This window comes from Eschscholzia californica, unplaced genomic scaffold (genome assembly GCF_041429995.1).
Source record: "Eschscholzia californica isolate CP2 unplaced genomic scaffold, dmEscCali1.0.p SCAF_3, whole genome shotgun sequence".
NCBI lineage: Eukaryota > Viridiplantae > Streptophyta > Magnoliopsida > Ranunculales > Papaveraceae > Eschscholzia > Eschscholzia californica.
Window position 1 is genome coordinate 23,241,646 of NW_028238420.1, and position 22,656 is coordinate 23,264,301.

General features: G+C 36.1%; 3 protein-coding genes across 3 annotated transcripts; all 3 read right to left on the reverse strand.

Annotated features, from left to right (window-relative positions):
- Positions 1-2,278: 2,278 nt before the first annotated feature.
- LOC147549097 (inactive TPR repeat-containing thioredoxin TTL3-like) lies at positions 2,279-7,789 on the reverse strand. Its single transcript, XM_086670303.1, has 7 exons — positions 6,209-7,789; positions 5,821-6,016; positions 5,176-5,348; positions 4,162-4,495; positions 3,863-4,079; positions 3,600-3,700; positions 2,279-2,797 (listed from the first exon to the last, which is right to left on the reverse strand). The coding sequence occupies exons 1-7, from the start codon at positions 7,243-7,245 to the stop codon at positions 2,642-2,644; spliced, it is 2,214 nt and encodes a 737-aa protein (XP_086526429.1). The 5' UTR covers positions 7,246-7,789; the 3' UTR covers positions 2,279-2,641.
- A 6,797-nt stretch (positions 7,790-14,586) lies between these two features.
- LOC147549098 (uncharacterized) lies at positions 14,587-15,168 on the reverse strand. Its single transcript, XM_086668226.1, has one exon. The coding sequence runs from the start codon at positions 15,166-15,168 to the stop codon at positions 14,587-14,589; it is 582 nt and encodes a 193-aa protein (XP_086524352.1).
- A 380-nt stretch (positions 15,169-15,548) lies between these two features.
- On the reverse strand, positions 15,549-16,597 carry LOC147549099 (uncharacterized). Its single transcript, XM_086668227.1, has 3 exons — positions 16,018-16,597; positions 15,879-15,914; positions 15,549-15,640 (listed from the first exon to the last, which is right to left on the reverse strand). The coding sequence occupies exons 1-3, from the start codon at positions 16,595-16,597 to the stop codon at positions 15,549-15,551; spliced, it is 708 nt and encodes a 235-aa protein (XP_086524353.1).
- Positions 16,598-22,656: the final 6,059 nt, after the last annotated feature.

Here is a 22,656-nt window from a genome sequence, read left to right on the forward strand (position 1 = left end):
TTATTTTTTTTTCAGTTACATACCTTCTTCTTTCTTGGACTAGTTCTTCTAGCCATAATTTCTGCTATAGGTCTTTCCTTTTCTGATATAGCTCTGGTGGAAGTTGGTTCATTGATAGTCACACCCTTTGATTTCTTGTTTGTATTGTTACTTTTCACCATATCTGCGTCAAAAAATGAAAGATCATTCACAAATTTTAGGGTTTCTAAAAACTTCTATCAAACAAACAATAAGAGATTATTTCTATAAACTTTTAGGGTTTCTAAAAACTTGCGTCAAAAAAGAAAGATCAATCACCATATCTGCGTCAGATTTTTTAGGTTTTCACAAATTTTAGGGTTTCAAAAAACTTTTATCAAACAAACTTTTATCAAACAAGTTTAGGGGGATGAGATAGAAGTAAAACCTACTTGAATCCCTTCACAAACTTGTAGATTTTTTCTTCAAACAGACTTGAATCCCTTCCTTTTCTTCAAAAAAACTTGAATCCCTTCTTCAACTTAGGATTTTGGCTTTTTCTTCAGAACTGTTCTTCAGAAGTAAAAGTTGAAGGAGGAAGATGCAGGAGGAAGATGAAGGATGAAGGATTTTGGAGGTTGGAATTTCTTGAGAACTAGCAAAGTTACCTGGGAATAGGCGTGGGATGGACTCGGCGTGGGAAGAAGTTAATGTGGAAGTGACGTTTCCTGCAAACGGTCACTTCCGTCCCTCCAATCAGTCAGAAATCGCGCCAAAAATTTCGCCAAATACAGGTTAATTTTCAATGGAACGGGGCGTAAATTCGATGAACTCGGAGGCTGTTTCCGTCATTTTAAGTCCTTGTCTGACAAATTGGACCTCTCGTTTATTTATGGGCAACCGTGGACGTCCAGCCCATTTTGGGCCTCGTTTTGGACGTCCAGCCCAATCCCTCAAAATTATCCATGCTTACCATTTATTGTTTGTTTCCTACTCTTAAATGGCCTATTATTACTGATGGAACTTAAGAGATTACAAGAATCATTACCTGCATTTGGTCCCATTTGATTAGATGCACTAAGATCATCCACAACTCTCCTTCCAACAGTTTTTTGAATGATAGTATGTCCAACAGCTTCATTATCTTTCTCCAAAGTCACTATAGTATCTTCCCTAGGCTGCACATTATTGATAACATCAGTAAAAACCTCATCTACTTGTCTCATCGCAGTGAAAACACCAGCAACTGTAGTATCATTTGCATAGCTATGACTAGCATTTGTACTATTCCTATAAGTTTTAACAGCTGCTATGGTTGTACTATCATTCTGACTACTCTGCCCCACCTCAGCCCTGTGCTGAGCTGCACCTTTTTGGAATACTAGTGTAGACATTAGATGTCTGAGATTCCGCTTCAAACACTAGAAGACACCACAACTCAACAGTTCCTCCACTCGCCGCTCTACTACAGGCTATTTCACCATGCTTGGTTGTAGTCCTCTACTCTGGAAATCAAAGAAACAACCAACGGTGGCAAAATCGTCTGCAGAGGCAGAATATCGTGCTCTAGCCAATCTCACATGCGAACTTCAATGGTTAAAATCACTTCTCCGTGATTTAAGAATTGATCACTACGCACCTATGATCTACTGTGATAATCGTGCCGCTCTCCACATTGTCGAGAACTCAGTCTTTCACGAACGCACCAAGCACATTGAGAATCGGGTGGCATTTTGTTCGTGCAAAGATTAAAGCTAACATTATCGCCCCTTGATTCACACCAATAACGGAGCAACTTGCAGCCATCTTTACTAAACCACTTGGAGCTGACACATTCAAAAAGATGATTGGCAAGTTGGGCATAATCTCCATCACTGCTCCAACTTGAGGGGGAGTATTAAGGGTCACACCAGACCGGATCTCAACGACCCAGGTGGATGACCCGCGCTGACCCGACAGTGGGCACGATCTGGCTCTCGGTCAAGTCTCTCTCCTAGATAAACTAGGCTTACAATTTCATGTATATCTTGTACCACTTAGTTATGATTTCATATATATTCTATACCTCTTGTAAACCTAATTGTACCCATAGATTATAATGAATAAAATAGACAAGAGAATTAATTCTCTTAAGCTCTCTCTCGGTTCCTCTATACCTCTGGGTTCTTCTCTGAGTTATTGCCTCTTCACATATAGGGGCCACTTCTAGAATCTAGTTTCGTGCCTCCAAAAAATCAGGACCCGCCTTGAAACCAAATAGCCTAAGATCTTATCCTACCAGATAGCCTATGATCTTATCATTTTATAGTTTTATTCATTCTACATGAAAACTCAGAAATATCATTTATACTTACTGGACTATAATATAATTTGACATCACCCACACATTTTCTGACATAATCCACATCCATATTATACATTCCTATAAATCTTTTTGTACTTTGAACTTTAAATCTAAATTTCAAAATATACGAAAATGCAAAAGAAGCCCGTCGAATTTTGGGTTAATTGTAGCCCTTAAGATAGTCATCAAGCACCGACCGCACTGGCCCATCTTTCAAGCGGACCCTTTTCTTCCTTTAATCTTTTGTTATGGCTCTTGATCTCATTGTGGTGAGAAGGGAGGTGATGCACGCCACTGCACGACAAGGATCCGGGAATATGGTTCTATTTTTCTGGTTCTTCAAGTTGTAGCGTAGAATTTGACCGTGCTCTCTAGTAATTCAAGACTGGTTCCTGGAATATCTTTCATCCTTGATCCGTTCTTGTACATCTTGAAAATTGGAATGGAATTCACTCCCTCTGACTTTGCTAGTTGAGGGCTTTCTTCAACCTCCACCTATAAATTAATTGAATCAAGTATTGAAATTTTTATTATTAAACGAAGTAGAGACCAATTTTGGATAAAAATTTGAACAACGCTGATAGAGAATTCGCCTGGGTCACTCACTTCTCGAACAAGACAAGCGGCATTTTTCGTCTTTTCAGGCCTCTCATGGTACGGGAGAAGACCAAAATACCTCTTGTCTTATTCGCCAGTAAGCGGGTGCACAATGGAATGGGCACCCGCTTACTTATAAGTGTGCAGCCGGCTCCTAATCATTTTTCAATTTGAATGGGCAGTAGGGTCAGATAACATGTACTCCGTATGACTTTGTTGCCTTTCGCACAGAAAGTCAATGTATCCAACCGCCAAAAACCCCAAATTGGTAGAGAATAAGTTCACCAGGATAGGCCCATAAAGCATCTCCAAAGGCGTTTGCTAATTTGATCTCCCATAACTTCTGATCACCACCCATCACTATCTCTCTCTCTCTCTCAGAAAGAAAATTGGTGGTCGTGATTGGAGGTGGTGAGTGATGATTGGAAGTGGTAGCGGTGGTTGTAAGGGTGGGTGGTGGTCGAAAGTGAGGGTGGAAATGAAGATAGGAGGTAAAATACAAACAAGTTTATTTTTAAGCTCAAACAAATTTGTCCCTAACTCAATTTTAATTGACCAAAGTATATACTCTTCAGGATGCCCCAAAAGCCGTGGGCTTAAATAGCTGCGGTGTATCAGGCCATATTAACTTACTAATTTGTAATGACAGTTTTACACCCAAATCCCAAATATAGCCTCAATTAGTAAAGACAAAACAAACCTTAAGAAATTGCAGTGATGAGTACTTCTTGCAAAGTTGCTCCATAACGACCAATGTTCGGTGATCACTAAATTTGTTGCAGAAGAGCACCATAGATATCCCTATTAGGAAGTAGAGTCAGAAACAGAGTAATTAATCATTTTGATGAAAAATGTCTTGCTACTCATTAGTGGCCTTGGACCTGGACTTGGGTTTGACATGGTCACAGAGTATATACGCTTGTGGCTGTGAGTGTTTGGGTGTACAATTAGAGTTCAACAAACCTGGCGATGTCACAAAGTGCCTAAAATCATCGTAGCTCGATATAACAATGACATTAGAATTGGATTTCAAAGGCTTGGAATCTTCTCTGTGTTCTCCCCGTTGTAATTTCTTTATTTGGGACTGGACTTCTAATAAGGCCCGAGCCACTTCTTCATCACCTGGCATCTCTTTCAGTAGTATCTCATAATCTTGTGCCGAAGCTTCCCAACGTTCCAACTAAAACAAAACACATTAGTCATGAAATTTGTGATTCAATCCACCGACACCATAAGTGATAAGTCTAAGTTAGTAAAATCACCTTCGCATTAGAATCGGCCCTTCTCAACCTTGCCTTGCTATAAGAAGGGCGTACATCAAGAGCTTTATTACAATCTTCAACAGCTTTCTCAAATTGACCAAGTTTGGCTCGGCATGCAGCTCTGTTGCACAACAAGACTGAATTGTAAAGGTCTTGCTCAAGTCCTTCACTATATGCTGAACAAGCATCTATGAATTTTGATGCTTTGAAGAGCTCATTTCCGTTTGATCTAGCCGATGCGACCCTTCTAGTCTTCCTCACCATCATGTTCACATCTTTATTGTTTGAATCGAGCTGAGCTGCATGTTGAGCTGCTGTCACCGCATCCGTGAACCTGCTCAATGTTAACACTCGTTGGTGCTCTGAATTAATCAAAGGACACCTTGCGTCCACCACCTACTGGTGTAGTGGTTGGACACCCACTGCGGAATTCTAATGTCCCAAGTTCGATTATCAGTGGAAGTAGAAATCCATGGTTTATTGAATAAAGTAAATGTAGAAATAAATGGACTTTCGAGCCCAATAGGATGGCTTTAAGGGTCTTTTACATTGCCTTTGGGGCCCATGACGTCTTTAGTAATGGCAGTTATAGAGCTTTTCAATTCATGATATGTTTCCATTTACAATTCATGATATATCCACGCTTTGTAATGAATGTAACGACTCTTGGAGTCCATGTCGTTGAAAAAAAAAATTACAGAATAGCTTGTGGATTTTATTCATGGAAAAAGATAAGCCTACTATTCTACACCAATTTGTAGGTCGGCCAAAGTTTTCGCCCAGGTAATGCAGAATTATATAAGCGCCAAAAGAACGAAATCAAAGGCTTTAGGTATCTGTATAAGTACTTCACCCCGACTTCACTTGAATTGAGCCAATGCTCCATCTACAGGCCCTAAGTCCAATGTCTTCGACCCAAGTCTAGTAGTACCTATAGTCGTATTGGTGGCTCCTACCAAACACTTTCCTTAAATTAGGTAGTTCCTGAATTTAATCAGAAGCAAAATTACTTACCTTCCAACGGAAAGATCAACATGTGCTCGTATTAGTAAGATGTACGCGTTGTTGAAGGGTCCGAAGAACTTCGTACAATCTTCAACGAGGAATTTGGGTGCCTTGGACAATGTCATATCTGCGTCATCATGTCTGTGAAGCTTCAAAAATGCCTCCGCTTGCAACGCGAATATCTTTTACCAAATAATCCAAAAAAAAACAAAACTTATAACTATGAAATTGATTAATTTGTAGACCAAAATAAATAGTAAGGAGATGGAGTAACTAGTCCATGGTTGTCAGTATTATAACGAAAAAGTAACTATTATATCAATACAACACATCAATAGGGGTCAACAATTGAATGTGCAGAGTTTTTTACTTTTTTATTTGTCCCACATTAGTGGAAGTTAAGGAAAGGAAAATAGAGGTTTTGTTTCTTTTTGGAGGGCCTCGCCCCGGCACATCCTGTAACTACGTGTCGGATTCTGGCCAGATATTATTTGGCCACCGAATTGCCTCTGAAACGGTCTCGTTTAGTTGAGTCATGTCACGGTGAAACCACGTAAATAGGTTATGCTGCTATTGCACTGACTCATTTTAAAGATAACTAAAGTAGTTATGAAGATATTAAGTTTTGCGACCAAATTCGTTCAATGACTAGACCTGTGAAGCTGAATCTGCACCGGAAGAGATGGCCGAATTGGTTTCTTTAATGATGGATTTCCAGTCTCTAAGCTTTTGGGCCTCGGTGCATTTGCTTAAGCATATTTGTACTGCCTTAGCTTTAGCAATTTCACTAGGATCAGCTTCAGCTCCTGATTGTTTATAATGATATAATGCTTTCTCTATTTCTCCTAATCTGCAAAGCAACCCCAAAACAAAAACTCGAACTCTCTTAATTAAAATATCTGAAATTTTTTACCATTTATAAGAGTAAAAAGATTAACCCACACATTGAATAAAAATGGTGAGACAAAACAAATTTCTGGTATCGAATAAAAATGGTGAGACAAAACAAATTTTAACATCTAAGATATTTGCTTATTTTTACCTGTGACAAAGCGCAGCTAAACGATGATGAGCTCTTCGATAACAAGGATCGATTTTAATAGCTTCTCTACATTCAAAAACAGCTTCAAGGAGACGGCCTAACCCCGTCAAAGCCGCACTTTTGTTGCTACGGTAAGATGCCATATCTGGGTCTAACCCAATCGCTTGATCGTAAAAAGCCAATGCCTCCGCAAACTTTCCTTGTTTATATTCCTCATTTCCCATTATCTTCAATTGCTCAGGATCCATTCTTGTTGATAAAGCTCTACATAGAGATACAGCTTGTTCCTTTGGTTTTTCGTTTGCTTTTGCCGGCACCTTAACCTTATCGTTACTTTTACTATTACCATAACTATCACCATTATTATAACCTTTACAGTCACTGTCACAATAATTATCACCTTTAGCGTTACTACCACCATAAGCGTTACCGAAAGCGTTGCCGTTTTGATTTAAACCTTTTTCACTTGCTGTCATAGGGAGGTAATCAAGAATACTTGTGTTTGAGTTGCGAGAAATCGAATTTCCATTTCCAGGTTGCCTTAAGTTACCCAAGTTACCGAACAACATTACGTTACTAGACGAAGCTCGAACCAAATTATTACTTCCCTTAGGTTGCTGATGATCATTCATACCATCAAGCTGACTAGATATTCCTATTGACTCCTTTGGTACTCTCCGTCCTTGATCTAGTCCTTGAACTTGCCCAACTTTAAAACTTGTCACAATTTCGTTCGAATGTTTTCTCCCTTGGTTTTGATATATGAAAGGTGAAGGTGTACTAAAACTTGTCATAGGTTTTTCATTTAATTTTGATTCATAATCAGGTAAATTTGTATCATCAAGAAATGCCGTTTCATCAGAACCACGCCTTCTTTTAGAACTCATGGTAGGAACTGTAAGAACATTGTCACTATGCATTGTCGGAATTGAGCTAGTAGAGGCAGATCTTCTAGGCCAGAAAGAATGGCGACGAAATAATCCGCTATAAATCATCGAAACACAACCCGATTTTTTATCGGGTGAGAAATCGGCCATTATAAAAGATGATCAAAATAACACAAAATATAGGGGAAAACTGACCAATGTTTTTGACAATCTAGAGCCTAAAAATGTGTACATTAGTATGTTGATTTTGTTCTTGAAATTTGAATAAGAAAATAATAATTGAAGATTGTACTTGAAGATAAAAACGACTAACTTAAGAAAAATTAATGAGATTCAAACTCTTTCCCGACTTACAACATGTTTTAATTCACCAGAATAATCCAATAAAACATTAAGAACAAAATTGAAAGAACCCTTCAGAATTCGTAGAATAGTCAATATGAATATAAATTGGTCATGATTTCTCCCCGACCCAAAGAAATCAAGAAATCTTTTCGAATCATGTCGTTTAGAATCTCAACTTTTTTCCATTTTATTTTGAGAGAAAGGGAGTGAAATTCTTTCATACCAAATGAAAAAGATATTCTCTATTACAAGGAAGCCAAAATTCCTCAAAAAAATTTGGACTTTAGGTATTTCATCCTTTAAATCTTTATTTTTCATGAATATTGGAGGGATACAATTGTCATTTGCTAAGTTTAGTTTTACAAAGGGCAATATAGACAATTGATAGTCCAAAGGTTTCCATGAGTTGCGGATTATTTGAGCTTATTAACCATATAAATTGAAGAAGTCCATTGACCATCCACCATTTTAGTGGTTTCATTTAACTACCCATAAATTCTGGAGCAGGACCGCTGACAATTTCGGGGCCAGTGCTAAATTTCAGTCAGACTCTTTTGTATAAATTGGAATTAAAAAAAATTTAAACGAGAAGTAATAAACACAAATTTAAAATAATTACATGTGAAATGTTATAATAAGTCATTGATAAACCAAATGAATGGTGTTGCTCCATCATCGTCCTAACCAAATAAATATTCCCTATTTTGTATTGGATTTTACAAAAATTAAGGCTTCGCTTTTTTTTCACATAATTTAAAATGAAAGTTTGTAGAGATAGATTGATATAGAAAAATTGTTAAGAAAAAAAATTATGTAGAGATTTGGAAGTGGGAGAAGTCTAGATAGTGAGTGAGAGAGTTGGATGTAAAAAAAAAAACTTACAAAAAAATTGCTTTTGATGAGAGTTGAACCCATGACCTTCTATGCACAAACCAACCAAATTACCAACTAAGCTAGTATCTATCCACTTTAAATCTTACGCATCTTTTATAAATAGGCTAGCTAGACAGTATCTAGGACTAAATGGGCCCTTGTGGTTGGGGGGCCCAGTGCGAGCGCCCTGCCCGCACTAGCCCATCCACGGCCATGTTTTGGAGCATTTCTTTTAAGGCATGTTCGGTGTGCGATGTGCTTGCTTGAATGAAAATATGGTAGAAAAAGCGGATCAAGAGTTTGCTGAATTTATTATTGTTATTTTTTCTTTGTTGAAATTGCTGAATTTATTTAGCTTTTTGAAATAGGTGGCCAACTAATTATTAGGGAAAATCAAATTCTTGCTCATTCCTTGTTACTTAGAGCATCTCCAAAGGGACACTCAATCTCTGATACTTAGAGTGCCACATATGATTTTTAGGAGTTTTTGTTAAAAAACTATCTCCAATGGAACACTTTGTTAGACACTCTAACATGAGGTGGACATATTTATTATAGAATGTCTAGAGAGAGAAACTCTAAAATGAGAGTGTCTACTTGAGACTCTCTAAGTGTTAATTTAAAATTTCAACCAATAGAAAAACTTTGCTTTTCAACTACTTTTTATCTGTTGGATTAAAGAGGGACATGTGTATTAAGTATAGAGACTTTAGATATCTCCATTGGAGACCAACAAAAATTAGAGTGTCTCTATATTAAAATTTAGGAAAGAGAATCTCTATTGACACTTGACAATTAGGATTTATAGAGTGTTTGTTAGAGTGTCCCATTGGAGATGCTCTTAGGGACACTCAATCTCTAACAATTAGAGTGCCACATATGACTTTTTGGAGTTTTTTTTAAAAAAACCATCTCCAATGGAACACTTTGTTAGACACTCAAATATGAGGTAGACACATTTATTATAGAGTGTCTAGAGAGAGAAACTCTAAAATGAGAGGGTCTACTTGAGACTCGTGTTACTTTAAAATTTCAACTAATTGAAAACCGTATTTTTCAACTACTTTTTATCTATTGGATTGAAGAGGGACATGTGTCTCTATATTGACATTTAGGAAAGATAATCTCTTTTGACCCTTGACACTTAGGATTTTTAGAGTGTTTGTTAAGTATCCCACTGGAGACGCTCTTAGAACTCCCCAGACGCCAGAGCATTAAATTCGCATACATCTTTCGAACTAGTAAATAGTAGGGATGTTCAACAAAAAAAAAGTAAATAGTAAGGATAATAACTATTTAGGTTAAAAAAATGAAAAATAGTTGAAAAGGTTTAAAACATTTGGAAATTATCAAAAAGGTAAAAAAAAATCCCGAAGTTGTCCCGAAACAGTCAATTCTCCTCTCTACCCTCAACAAACTAAAAAATGACGCCCCATATCCAACCTATATAAAGCCTTTTCACAAATAAAAAAAATCAAAACTCTCTCTTTTCCTCGCGAATAGCAGAGACTCTGACTTCACGACTCTTCATCTTCTTCGAGTTTTAGGGTTTCAAAACCATTTGATTTCACTAAAATCTACTTGATCAACACTAAAGTAAGTATAAATTCACTAAATCTTTCCATTTCTGAAGATTTTTTTCGAACTTTCTGGGTTTATGTATGGGGTTTACAGTCAAATTTTACAGAAGCATATGGGTTAAAATAAGTGTTAAACATATTTTCTTTGTTGTTCGTGGTTGTTTAATGGATTCTGATAACATGATTTTTCTCTTACTTGTTATGGTGTTAAAAGAAGCATGCAAACCCTAGTTGCAGTTGTAGATCTGCAACTGGGGTTTTTACGAACCCAATATTTTTTATACTGGTTTTGTAAATAGGGTATGCAAACCCTAGTTGCAGTAGTAGATCTGCAACTGGGGTTTACGAACCCAATATTGTTGATACTAGGTTTGTAAATAGGGTATGCAAACCCTAGTTGCAGTAGTAGATTTGCAACTGGGGTTTACAAACCCAATATTTTTTATACTGGTTTTGTAAGTAGGGTATGCAAACCCTAGTTGCAGTTGTAGATATGCAACTAGGGTTTACAAACCTAATATTTTTTATACTGGTTTTGTAAGTAGGGTATGCAAACCCCAGTTACACTAGTAGATATGCAAATATGCTATGCAAACACTATTTGCATTAGCTCATATGTAAATTCTAGTTCTGCAAATAGTATTTTTATTAATAGTTTCTCTTTATATGCAGAAATGGCTAAAAAAGGTGAAGAAAAAAGCAAATAGTAAAAAAAGACAGCAACAAAGTGTCGAAGAAAAACTATGATACAACATGTTATAGAAGCACTATGAAGAATGGTGCACTTTTCTTGCAAAAAATATATGAGAAATTAAGTTTAAACCAAGTGAAAGCTTTATCGGAATCACCTTTCGGGGACTATTCAAAGCTTTTTACAATGATGGAATAGAGAAAACAAATTACGAAAGACCAATCTCTATCAAATATGAATTGGTCAGTAGATATTCTGTAGAGAGAGGAAAATTTGTTTTTGGAGATGTTGAAATGGAATTTAAAATAGATGATATGGTTATCCTATTGGGTTTGCCAAAGGAAGGTATTGCTGTTTCTCCCTTTGAAAGGATAAAAGAAGAAGAATTTGTTAGAACTTATTTTGGAGAAAAAGCTCATAAGGTTTCTACATCGTTTATAGAAACTATTGTTGAAAAGTTCATTGAAGAAAAAAATGACCATGCATATGATCTTGTTAAATTGATGATAATGCATTTAGCTTCATCATTCCTTTTCGCAACACAGGCTGGAACAACAATTCAAATGTCGTTCACAAATTTAGTCAGGTCAATTGAAAACATCAATTCTATTTCATGGCCTACAATGATCCACAAATACATGATGAAACCAATTGAAGAAAATGTTGATAAACCATCAAAGGCATCAGGATGTCTTCTTCTGCTTCCGGTAAAATCAATTATTTATATGATTTATTAACTTTATGTAATTTGATTACTTAGTCTGAACTGTATAACAACTATTCTGCTTTTAACTTTATGCTGTTTTGGTTTTGTGAGCATACAGACCTCTATAGAAGAAGAATCCAACAAAAGAAGGACAAATGTCCTCGAATTCTGAGATGAAGTCTGGATCACATGAAGCTTGATTTTTGTTCAAACATTGGAAGAAATATCAGGGAACCAGGTATGTTATAATATTCTCATAAATTTTGATTTGCATACTGTAATCATTTAAAAAAATATTTATGCAACCATGTGTTTGCAAACAGGTGTTTGCGTACCAAACTGATGCAAACATGTGTTTGCAAACAACTGTTTGCATAACACAGTGATACAAACAACATACTGTAAGTTGCATATGAGGTTTTCATATGTTTAATGCATACTGAAATTTACAAACATACTGTTTAATTTCAGGTTTCAGATAATTTTATGTTTACACTCTCTGAAAATGAAGAACAGATGATTGCTGGTGGAATATTAATTATTTCAAACAATGCTGATGATTCGTATTCGAAGCATCTTGAAGAAAAAGTAAAGAAACTTGAAGCTGAATGTGAAGAACAGAAAAAAAAACTCTAAAGTTTAAAGATGAAGAAATAGATAAGTTGAAAGAAGAACTGCACTGCATAAGAGAAACAAATTTGATTCTTATCAAAGAGAATGAGCAATTGAAAGCTGCAAAACAAACAAAGTGCAGTGAAGAGGTTGATGAGAACATGTCAAAGATGAAGTCAGCTACAAAGTAAAAAAGTACTGAAAAAAAAGTAACTTCAAAGTCAAAAGGTACCATCAACATGAAGGGTTTTAATGATGGAGATCAAGTAAGCTTAGGAACACAAAATCAGGAGGTTGGTACAAAGACTAACCAGAAAAGGAAAGAAAAGGATGAAACTTCGGACTTTGATACATCTGAGAAAAAAGAATCCAAGTCGAAAAAGTTAAAAGTAGAATGCAACATATCAAGGGGTTCTGCAATTGAGAAGGTAGATCAAGTAACTAAAGATACTTCAAAAACTCTAACTGTTGTGAGAGATAATGATGCATTTGCTAAGTGGGATACTTCGGAAATTTGGAATCTCATCAACAAAGAAGAAATGAATATAGTTAAAGAATTCTATGCATTGGCAAACAAAAGGTAATGACAAATTTACTTCAAAATTTATTTTTCTTTCTGTGAAAACTGCCTAACTATTTTATGCAAACATTAAGTTGCAACAAATGCCATGCAAACAGTTAGTTGCATACACTAGTCTGCAAACAATGAGTTGCAATAAGTAAATGTAAACAGTGGGTTGCAAACTATTTTTGAACTAATTACAACTAATTACATTGTATATGTTTTGTAGTTCAATTGTGCGGAACAGGAATTCAAACATAATCATCCTTGGAGAATACATTGAAGCACTATTTATGAATCAGTTTGTTGACAGCCAAGTATAGATTGGTATATATTACATAAACTGAAATTTAACAAATTCACGGCTGTTTTCAGTTCAACTATATGGGTAAGTTATTTAAATCATTACTAATTTGTATTTATTTTAGTTTAGTTGTCTAATTAGATGAAACCCATTATATTTGTAGACATTGCTGAATTTTAAAGCTTCCAAAGGCACAATTGAAGAGTTAGTAACCAAGAGGCTGAAAGAAGCTTATAAAAAGAGTAGTGCTTGGTTTTTATTTCCATTCAACACAAGTTCAGCAGATGGAAGTAACGAAGGGTTCCATTGGCACCTTGTTGCCTTCGACAGAATCAATCAAAAATGGTTTCATTATGATTCTATGAAAAACACACCAATGACAACTGCACGATGTTCAAAGGATGCAAAGTTATTCATTAATGCTTTGGTGACCAAAATTAATGAAACAGAATTGTCAGAAAAACCTCTAAAAAATTTCAAAGATCACAAAAGTAAAATGCCCAAAACAGCAAAATTCGTAAGTATAACCTACATATTAATTTTTATTTCATTATGTTTGCCATAAAAATTATGAATGTTAATTAATTTATCATGTAATGTAGGGTTGATTATGGAATGTATGCGCTTCTATATGCCGAAAGATTCAAAAGAGGTGAATATCCAGAGTCTAATGTAGAATGGCCTAAAGATATGGATCAGATGGCATCGAGAAAGAGAGTTGAAATTGCAGCTTAAATCTTGAGTGATTCTGCAAACAAACCTTGGGTTTCAGGAGCAATTAGTGAAGATTAAAAATCCGCATTATTGATTAACATTTGAATAATGATATGATAAAATTTGAATTTCTTAATTTTGTTTGAATGATGATGGGAGTGGATATGAACATCAGGTTTTAATATAAATAGGTATTATGTTAATTTGTCATTGTTTAAATGATTCAGGGAAAAAAGTGCATCCTGAGTTTGCAGACATGATTTGCAACCCAGTGTTTGCATAACAAAAATGCAAACGATGTTTACATAATAACTACAAACAGTATATTTTCCATTTGGTTAAAAGCCAAAGTAGCATAATTGATTAAAAGTCAATGAATTGGTTTATTGAAAAACAATCTTGATGGGCCATCATATTAAAATGTCAATGCAAATGAATGTTTTTCAAAAGCCAATGTAACACTTAGGATGTAAAGTGGATTGACCCAAGAAATGGCTTATTTTTAAGACACTAAGTCCATTATTTTTGTTTGTGCCATGCCTGTGTCTGTTAGTTTAGGCTGAGACCAAGGCCAATCCCAGCTTAGTGTGCATGAAGTTAAGTTATTCATCTATGAATCTTATACAATGTGAACAATAAAAAATATATTAAATGTATAATGAATGGTTTTCAGAAAATCGGGGGATTCGCTCCCGAGCCCCCATAATTTATCTATTGGTTAATGACTGCTTGCAATAAACAAACAAAATGCAAACAACAGTTTCAATAAATTTATTTGGAGAAAACTCTTTGAAAGCACTGGCTTCTACGGACATATCGATGCAAACACATGGTTGCATTTCACACAGATGCAAACACATGTTTGCACACCATACAGATGCAACCAATTGTTTGCATATCAAATTGTTCCCATTAGGTCTGCAACACAGTAACCTAAAATGTATACCTAGAACAGTTGCCTGCAACACAATACATTTGCATACATTTAACCAAAACAAACATATCATATTAAAATGCCAAATAATCCTTTTATCAAGTAACATTAAAATGTCAAATAATCCTTTCGATAGAGTAACAATAAAGAAATGAATGTCAAAATTAATCTTAATTCAATATTGCTGCACATGTTCTTTTGTTGTGATGCGATAACTTGCCACAACGTCCACATTTTCTCTTCTTCTTAAACTTGGCTGCTCCAGCACTCTCATTTCTCACACTCCTTGGCCTATCAGGTGGTCTCTTATATGATGGTGGATTGATTATCGTCTCATTTACTGCAAACTCCTTAGGTTCATCATTGTTTGGAATGGGGAAAATAGCGTGTTCATAAGTTTTCTTGAAGCTCTCGGTCATAAAATATTGTTCAACAAATTTATCCATTGGTCGTCCATCATACTTGATAGCTATAATAGCATGCTCACATGGGATGCATTCAACTTGCCATTTCAAACACGAACAGTATAACAAACTCAAATCAACTAACTGGCTTGGTGTTGAAAAGATTTCATATACAAATTTCGATGATTTTACAACCTTCCATGCAGAACCGAACTTACGCCTTTGTCTTATGATTTTATCTATCTCCGGACACAACAAACTAGTCCATTTTTTAGCTAGTTCAAGTCTTGTTTGGATCATTTCCATCATTCGTATACGAATGGTTTCTAACATTAGAACTCTCGACATTGCCCCTTTCCTCCCTTATCCATGAATTATAACTCTCGCATAAGGATGAACAAACCTCACCATACCTTTTACCGACAAAATAAGAGTTTGCTAATTTTTGAAATGGACAATTCTTAAAGAAATCCGTCAAACGTCTACCACCTACTAACTCCATCTCTTTAAAATAAATGATAAATTCATCCTTAGTCAACGCACGAGTAGCCCGATACAACAAAGACTCAATGTAATATGCTCTTTGAGCACCATAACCAATTGCATTAACTAATTTGTTTATAATATGCCACACACAATAACTATGCTGTGCATCTGGAAAAAGATTACTAACTCCTTTGATAATACTCGGGTGACGATCAGACAGGAAAATATATGTACGACTTCTATCAACAACACGTGCCAAATTCTTTCTTTAAAAACCAATTCCAATTTGAATTGTTTTCAACACTAACAACAGCTAAAACAATTGTAAAAAATCCTGTAAAGAAAACGTAGTTAAATAAATCAACTAGAAGACTGGTTAAACAAAACTATATAAGTTCATTAACTTAAGAAACCATACCAAACATGTTTGCATGACATATATTTACAGAGGTTGAATATGCAAACATATTTGCATGACATATATTTGCAAATATGGTTGCAGAACACACATGCAAACAACTGTTTGCATAACAAACATGCAAACAGGTGTTGGCATACCACACATTGCTTACGATCAGGTGTCTGTATACAGAAACCTAAAAGAGTACCTACAACAATTTCAAGCAAACTATCTATGCATACATTTAACCAGAAAAAATTTAACTATTTATAACACAATACTATATAAATCTATTAACTTAGAAATCATACCTTCGTTACCATTCTTTGCACAAGTTGTTAGCAAAGTCCCCTTATATTTGGATTTAAGATGCGTCCCGTCAATCCAAATAACAGGCATGCAGTACTTAAAGCCATGAATACAAGCCTCGTATGCTATAAAAACCCTTTCAAACTGATAAGTGTCCATATCAAGTTGTAGCTGCACATAACTACCAGGAGTCCACTTCATGATGGATTTCGTATACCAATCAAGTTTAGCATATCCAGATTCCTCATCACCAAATGCAAAACTAAGTGCTTTTTTCTTTGCATTGTAAACAATATGGTACGGGATTTTAATACCATAATCTGATTGAAAAGTAGTAATAATAGCTTTGTTTTTCTTTTTTTGATCAACCTTTACGTCACTTTCTATCAAATTAGATACAACACTAGAATGAACTGCTGGCTTGTTTATATCAGTAAAACCCCCACCATAAGTGTGCTCAGGAACATATTTCTTCAAATAAAATAACGATGATATACCAAACCTTGAACAACCATGAACCTTCCACCCACAATCCTCAACCGGACATACAGCTACTACCCGATGAGCATGGTTCCTCTTCATTCTATACCCAAAACAAAATTTGATGGAATACCTATTCAATGCAAACCTAAATTGATCAGCACCTCCTTCAAACTTCTAACCAACTTCGGTAAACACAAATCCCCAAGATTCAGACCGGAGAGGATGTTAGAACCACTTCGATGAAGAACCAGTGAGTAAAACAAGATGACACACTAGATGACTCAACTAAATCCATTTCCCAAACATGAAAACAAATCTATTAACAATGATGCAAATACAAAAGCAATGTTCTACCCAATTGTGCAAACACCATTTGCGAAAAAAATTCTTCAGAAAATAAATGTGCTCATTAATCAGAACCATGTATGAAAATAATCAAAACACAAAACAAACAGCAATCTATAATAACATCAAATAAACAATTCAGATTTAGGTTTGAAGAATCATCAAAAATCTGTTAACAATGCTGCAAATACAAAAGTAATGTTCTACTCAATTGTGAAAACACCATTTGCAGCTCTACCCCAATTGTGCAAACACAATTTGCAGAACAAATTCATTAGAAATAGATATTTACTCGATCATCAGAACCAACAAACCATGTATGAAAAGAATCAAAACAATAAACATAAAGCAATCTATAATACTCCCTCTGTCTCAAATTAAGAGACCCAGTTTCCCTTTCGATTTGTCTCAAAATAAAATACTCATTTCCCTTTTTATCATATAAAATTCGTTAAATGTCCATATCACTATATTACACATTTGTGTTCAAATATTTTTGAGTTATTTCTCAAATAGCCCCCAACTTTTGACCGGCTTCCTGCCTAGCCCCCTACTTTATCAAATATACCCAGAAGGCCCCATTTTTTAGATTCCGTTATAACACCGTAAACTAGTCACCACCTCTCTCTCATCCAACTCATTGCCTCTCTCTGCCACCTCATCATCTTCACCGGCGAAGGTCGCCGGCCAGCCAATTCTCCGGCCGACGACCTTTAAACATTAAAAAAAAAATTATTCATCATTCCTCTCTCTTTAAAATTTTTTTTATTTAAATATGTCCTCTCTCTCTCTCTAAAAACTCCGCCGAAGGGAAAGCCCTTCGTCGGAGGTGGGTCTGCTCGTTGAACAGACCTTCTTCACGAACAGATCTGTTCGTGAATAGATTCTCTGGCGAAGGGCTTTCCTTTCGCCGGAGTTTTGAGAGAGAGAGAGCACAGATTTAAATTTTTTTTTTAGAGAGAGAGAGAGGAATGATGAATTATTTTTTTTTAATGTTTAAAGGTTGCCGACCGGAAAATTGGTCGGGCGGCAACCTTCGCCAGTGAAGATGATGAGGTGGCAGAGAGAGGCGATGAGTTGGATGAGAGAGAGGTGATGACTAGTTAACGGTGTTATAACGGAATCTAAAAAAGGGGGTCATCTGGGTATTTGGTGGTTGTAATGATTGAATAGCTCGAAAAAATCTAAGATCTAAGACGTTGAAATCCGGACTATTTGGTGGTTGGCAACCCAATTGAATATCAAGTCCAATGTTTGAGACGGCTTGGAAACTCAACATCATTTGGGCTAATGTGAGGTTTTGCATCATCTTGCTGGTTTTTTCGATCGAGAAAGATCGTATAACATCTTTATTTACAGATGTTATTGGCTTCGTCTCTAAAGTACCAGCAACACGATTTAGATTGTTTTTCTTTGCCGGCACCTTACATACCAATGCAAAAATTCAAATTTTTCCTGAAAATAGTTCATTACCTTCGAAATCAGTTTTTGGTCTACCGACTGCAGCAATAAACATAACCTTACTAATAAACCGTTTACTTTGACAAGTACGATGCGGTTCTTCTTCTTCGGGGAGGAGGTAGTATTTTTAGTTTCTTTAGTCATGTAAAACCATTTCTTATCAATATGGATATAGTTGTACATATTGCGAAAAACTGGATTGGTAGTAAGACTATTTGGATCAAGCATCGACAAACAAAACCGAAGTCTTGTTTTCTTAATTTCATTTGTCAAAGACGGTTTTATAGCATTTGAGTGTGGTACAAGCATACCTTCTTTTATTCGTCTATGAAGTGTATCTTTCGAAACATGCAAATCATTTGACATGGAACGAATATTTGTGCGCCGTTGTGGACGAAGCTCTTTAATTTTAGCGGGATCAATTTGAATTCTTTTTCGACCAACACGCCCACAAAATCTGTGAGATACATCAACAATTTCTCCTTTAGCGATGCATTCTTGTGGACGATGCATTCTTGAGCACGATTTCAAAACACTACATCTATCTGGAGCTCATATATAATCAAATAAAAATCACGAGTGTTTAAGACAAATACAAATATGGCATAATCGATTAAGTATGAAAGATGCTTGACATTTCTGATGAAAAAAGTTATAATTAACATTGTTGATGTCAAAAGATGACTCTCCGTTAATCAGCAAGAAATCTAGATTTGATGCATGACAGCGTCTGTTATGAATGGATATTCCGTCTGGTTGATAGATACTCCTTCTTCCTGCTCCCACTCCTCGCTCCTTGCACCTTAAAATTCTAGGGGGAAAACCTGCAAAGGGTTCGGAAACCACTCCGACGCTCAAGACACTCAGATTGCTCTTTGCACTAAAAAGATTGAGTATTGAGTGAATCTTTTTACAATGTATTGATCTTACTCAACGTGCCTTGAAAAAGGCGATGTGATTCCTTTTTATAGGCTGAATTAGACCGATGTAATAGACGGTGTAGATGAGGCGGTTGTGATCCATTGTTTGGGAAGTTTCCTCTATTTCTAGTTACGGTTTCTCTTTTGGTTTATCTCGTATCTACGATAAATAGAAGTTCCTATGTTCAAGGATACTTCGTAGATATTCTGCCAAGGTGATAGATCTTCTAGGAGATGTTTCCTCTTTTGAGACTCTTGAACTCCAAGCTTGCTTAAACACTTAGGATCTTCAATCGACTGAGATATTTAGAAAGATTCGGGATTAAGTCGGTAAGCGTGCGGGGCGCTTCTGCCTTCCATGTTTAGGGCGTAAGGCATCGACCTTGCTTACGTGGACTTCCCTTTACTCCTTTGGAGAATCTCAGGGATGACCTAATTGTGTTCTAGGCGAAGTAGGGATGGAGGTCCTTAGTTGATCTTTGCTGACCTCCCAGTTCTGGGCGTTGGTGGCAGATCATTGCGGGTTCAACAGTCCTATTGCCTTAAGTTGGGTTGACCCGTTGGACATCTGGTCTATTCTTGACTTATTGACGCTAGTCAACGACTCAATATTTAGGGCTCTAGTGCCAAATTCTTCTTCTCGGTCATTGATTTTCGATCAAATTGTGGAATACCGTTCTACGACTGGAGAAATGGGGGACGAGGAAGCAATCGCAAAAACAAAAACGCTAGCACCATGTATTAAGCAATCGAACATAATTGAGAACTTTGAATTATCTTTTGTTAAGTTTACTATTCGATAAATTTGTTATCCGCACAATGCAGCTCAATGGTTGCTTGGTTGAGGATCAGATGTGGTAGAACTTTAGAAGTTTGCTGTAAGAGTGTTTGGACTAACTTGTGCAGCATCTCCATGCGAAAGGAATCGGAGTGCCTTTGACCATGTAAGTGATGAATAAATAAGCTCAGGATTTAAAATCTCCAAAAGCTAAAATCATTAGTTTTATAAGAATGTTTATCTCGTGATTTAACAGTTACATACAAAGAAACGAAACAAACTAGATCATCAAAAATTGAATGATCTTGTATTTATCCAATACAATAACAAGTTGAAAGCTCATTTTCGGGATCGAACCAGCCCTGGCGGAAGAGATATAGATTTAACCATATTGAAAAATGCTGATGTGGATGAGTGGATTGGTTCATTTAATGCAGCGGATGAGTTCGTAGTTGAAACCGATCTAACATATGGGCTAGTTGAAGAGGCCGAGGGAAATGAAGGAGATCATGTTGGTCCGAGCACTGGATTGAGATCTTATAAGAAGGGAAGAGCAGCAAACCAACGTCAAAGAAAACCGACGGAACCATAACGTCAACTTGTTGATGAAGACTCTGAACCCGAGTCGGCTGAAGATGAACCTATAAAAGAGCAAGAAGGAGACAAGTCAGATAACAGTTGTGGTCCTCAGTCACTATATGATGAAGATATTGACTTTTAGATCTTCACTAGACTTAAGTTTTGATGGTTGATAAACTTGACATTGCATTGCTTGCTTGTGTTTTTGTTGGTTAATTGCTTGTTTGAATGCTTTTGACTACTTTTGAATGTTTTTATTGCTTTGGTGTTAAGTTTTGTACCTATAATTTTGGCGTTTGAGTGTTTACTTAGTTATTTTATAGGTACTGAGGCCGCCTAAGCTTGCCAAGGCGAGGCGATGGGTGTGTCGCCCCGCCTCACACCCAAAACAACATAGTGTTCTAGGATACTTCGTAGATATCCTGCCAGGGTGATAGATCTTCTAGGTGATGTTTTCTCCTTTGAGACTCTTGAAGTCCAAGCTTGCTTAAACACTTGGAATCTTCAACCGACTGAGATCTTTAGGAATTAAGTCGGTAAGCGTGCGACGCGCTTCTGCCTTCCTAGTTTAGGGCATAAGGCATCGGTCTTGCTTACGTGGACCCCTCTTTACTCATTTGGAAAATCTCGGGGGCTGACCTGATTTTTTTTAGGCGTAGCAGGGTTAGAGATCCTTAACTGAACATTTTGTGCATCATCAAACATGACCTCGTTTTACAAAAAAAAATACTCATAAAATATTTTCTTATCTCGTTTACTGGATTTACCCTTAGAGTACTTATAACATGATGCCGTTTTAGTTGCCAAATAAACAAAGAAATACAAAATCATAGTTCCTCTTATTAATTTAGTTAAAAAATTGCACAAAATTTATTCTGGAATAGGAATACTATAGAATCATTTTATCGACATTCTATAATATTACACCGACCTTACTTTACTAAAGGTGAGTGCTTATGATTCTTTTTCTCGCTTAGAGCGTCTCCAAAGGGAGCTCCATCCCTCCAAGTTGCACCGCATCATGATCTCCTTACAAGTAATCCACTTAGCAAAAATCCAGAACGAAGTAAGAAGGTGTATAATTTTGAAGCACTTATAAGATGAATCTAAGTCGTATGATTTTTGCTCTTCGATATTTTTAAGCAAAAACTACACACAATAAAATACTCTCATTCCATAAAAAAAAATTAACACTAAGAGGGTGTTTGATTTTTGCACTTATTAAAGGAATTTCATTTATTAAGTGTGGGACGATAATTTTAGGTTGTTTGTTTTTTCACTTAAAAAGTGAAAATCACTTCGAAGTGGTTGAAAGTAAGTGTTGCACTTACTTCATAAGTGCTAAAAAAGACATATTTATCCCGCATCTAATATAGCATATACCATCATAATCTTAACTAAAAACAAAACCTTGAATAATTGATAAGTATAAAACTTCTCATGATAAAACACGAAACTTTTTGTGACGCGCTCTAGCTGTCGTAAAAAGAAATTGTCGTCGTAAATAGCTATTGCTGATGGCGAGTATCCGTCAGAAACTAGTTGGAAGAAAATGCATGGGAAAAACGTTTTTTCCGACTACACATATCCGTCAGAAAACTTCTTTTGACGGATTTCCAAAAATATTCCGTCGAAAATAGGCCGCAGAAAATGTCAATTATTGGCATAATGAGTGACAACACAAATAATTTTGTTGTATGTAAATTCGACAAGGAAATCATTGTCAGAATGCCAAAAAGTTGGATAAAAGTAACAAACAAATTATGGTGTCAAGGGAATTGTCGATAAGTAATGCATTGTCTGAAAGAAGGTGTTCAAAAGTGACACTGAGAGTGACAACCAAATGGATGCATAAGTTTAGTGAACAAGAGATTCATTGTCAGATGTGTAAGGGATAAAAGAGTGTCAGTAATTGACGTAAGAAATGGCAACCAAAAACAATTCCAGTTTGTATAGTCGATGGTTATGTAATAGGCATAAATAGAGGGAAACTCTGCGGTTTGCAATATTAAACCTGGGTTGAGAACGAAACTTGGTTAATTAGGTCATTGGGTTGAGTCCAAGAGAGTCAAAAA

Bases quoted from the DNA above. Each gene is read 5' to 3' on its own strand.
- LOC147549097 (XM_086670303.1), bottom strand. From the start codon at position 7,245: ATGGCCGATTTCTCACCCGATAAAAAATCGGGTTGTGTTTCGATGATT. The intron at 6,017-6,208 runs GTAAAAATAAGC...GTTGCTTTGCAG, and splicing joins TTAGCTGCGCTTTGTCACAG to ATTAGGAGAAATAGAGAAAG. The intron at 3,701-3,862 runs GTTTGTTGAACT...ACTTCCTAATAG, and splicing joins GCACTTTGTGACATCGCCAG to GGATATCTATGGTGCTCTTC.
- LOC147549098 (XM_086668226.1), bottom strand. From the start codon at position 15,168: ATGTCGAGAGTTCTAATGTTAGAAACCATTCGTATACGAATGATGGAA.
- LOC147549099 (XM_086668227.1), bottom strand. From the start codon at position 16,597: ATGAAGAGGAACCATGCTCATCGGGTAGTAGCTGTATGTCCGGTTGAG. The intron at 15,915-16,017 runs GTATGATTTCTA...AAATTGTTGTAG, and splicing joins TGCAAAGAATGGTAACGAAG to GTACTCTTTTAGGTTTCTGT. The intron at 15,641-15,878 runs GTAAGCAATGTG...TTTTCTTTACAG, and splicing joins CTGTATACAGACACCTGATC to GATTTTTTACAATTGTTTTA.